Source organism: Gracilinanus agilis, chromosome 1 (genome assembly GCF_016433145.1).
Source record: "Gracilinanus agilis isolate LMUSP501 chromosome 1, AgileGrace, whole genome shotgun sequence".
NCBI lineage: Eukaryota > Metazoa > Chordata > Mammalia > Didelphimorphia > Didelphidae > Gracilinanus > Gracilinanus agilis.
The window spans coordinates 749,921,586-749,923,649 of record NC_058130.1 but is presented as its reverse complement, the minus strand read 5'-3'; the positions used below and the strand labels follow the sequence as shown (position 1 = coordinate 749,923,649).

The following is a 2,064-nucleotide window of genomic DNA, read 5'->3' as shown; positions in this document are numbered from 1 at the left end:
ATATATATATATATATATGTAATATAATCCTGTCCCTCACTAGTGAGTTAAAAAGAATTGTGTCACCAGTGTCTATTCTAGAATAGTGCCTTGTATATAGTAGATGTTTTAATGGTATTCATTACATTGAGTTGAATTCAGGTTCTGGACAATAGATTATGTTTTAGGAGAAGGCATTCTTCCAAATGAAAGGAGACCTATTGTGTGTCCCTCATACTTCAAAGGTGGAATTGGTCAGATGCAGAAATCTTTGTTTGAATGGGGTGAGCAATTTTCTTCTTTGGTATGTTCACGTACGGAGAATAGAGCACACCAGGCTTGGATTTGGGAGAACTTAATTTCAAAGTTGGCCTTAAAGACACTTCTAGCTGTGTGACTCTGGACAAATCACTTAACTTCCCTTGTCTGGTCCATACCTCTTTTCTGCCTTAGAATGGATATTTAGCATCGAGTCTAAGACAGAAGGTAAAACTTATTAAAATGAAAAAATAGTATGTGCATGTAGAGGGTGAGTTTTTTCCTTAGAGTGTACCTTGAAATTTTCCCTTCTCTTTTCCCTTGCAGTACACAATTAATGGGAAGAAAGTGGAAGTTGCAGTGAAACACATCATTGCTGGGAAGTTGGTGGAGCAGCGTGGCTCATTCTCCAACCCTGAATCCTTGGACTTGTACCAGAATATTCCTGAACTTCAGAATTTCTAACTGTGACTGAGTAGTGCCTTTCTTTGGCACACATTTGTACATAGAGCTCTCATATCTTCAAAAATTATTGAAATACTGAAGATTCTTTTTAAAAGGAAACTTACACAAAGTGCTTTATACAAATATTGAGGGTAAATGATTTCCCTCTTTAGCAGTTAAATATAGCTTATATTCTGCATCTTGACAATTTGAAGGAAAATCCTGGTTTTTAGGATGAAAGGTAGCTTTGAGGGTGGGGTTATTTATATATCTAGTTAAAGAGAGACTTTGTGTGTATCACTACACACGCAAACACACACACACATAAATTGTATATAGGAGTGCATGTGAAAATGTTCAGTGATAGGATAATCCTTGTTCTGAGGAGTGACTGAGATTTTAGATTCCTGAGGAGAGCTTTGTAGTGGATCTGTAAAATGACCTCTTCATGCCTCAAGGAAAACGTGAACCTCAGGACTTAAAAAATATAGTTTATGTTTTACTTGGCACCTTGAACAGTACCTCAGGAGATGCTGATTTCTTAGTGTGTATTGGCAATTACTTAGACCAGTGTAGGCATAGCTCTAGTCCCAGATCTCTTCATAGCTGATGACTATCCACTTTCTAGCTGAGTGAGTGCTAGACTGTGTTTTGTGTGTCTAATAGGTATTTTGCCTCTATGTTACAGCTCACTGAACCAGTTTTATAAAAAACCTGCATTTTCCCATTGACAAATGGATTTTAATATTTCATAGGACTTTCCTATGAACTGATTTTAATTTTTAGTAGTTTAAATTTTTAAAAATGCGATTGTGAAGTGTTGGGTTTATGTGTTTTGGTGTTAGACATTTGTACCATTGGGTGATGTTTCCTTTTCTGGAAGTACAATGGAGACACTGCCGTGTGTAATGTGCTTAACTGTGGCCATGAGGTGTGTCCTTCTAGCACTGGAGCTGGCCCTGGTTCTGGGAGAGATGGAGAATGGGACATGCCCCAATAGCCTGGACAAGCCTCTGTGTCCTCAGGAAGATGTTCCTTCAGTTTCTGATCTTACTGTACTTTCTGGATATGTTTATTTTCATGTTGAAATTTCATTACTAGAGCTTCCTATGTTATATCAACCAATTATTTTAGTGAACTCTTTAGCCTATTATGAATTTTACAAACTCTGGTATTCAATTTTGTATTTTTTTCAATGGAGTATGTTGTTCCAAATGAGTCTTTTAAGCCCTTTTTTCTTCCAGGTTATGATACAAAGGGGGAAAATATTGTTAGGAATATGGTGCAACAATAAATGAATATATATGTTATACATCTAGATAAATGCCTCTGTTGTTTCTTTTCCACTGACATTGTCATATCAACTGCTTTCCCTCATTAACA

The 2,064-nt window shown here is 36.6% G+C and overlaps 1 protein-coding gene across 2 annotated transcripts in view; it reads left to right on the top strand.

Moving 5' to 3' along the window:
• The window catches only part of AACS (acetoacetyl-CoA synthetase), an 86,987-nt gene extending 86,285 nt beyond the window's left edge, over window positions 1–702 (top strand). For both annotated transcript variants that reach the window (XM_044658734.1, XM_044658733.1), the window contains one exon: window positions 565–702. In XM_044658734.1, coding sequence (XP_044514669.1) covers window positions 565–702 — 138 coding nt within the window. The remainder of the gene's footprint in view (window positions 1–564) is intronic.
• The last annotated feature ends 1,362 nt before the right edge of the window (window positions 703–2,064 follow it).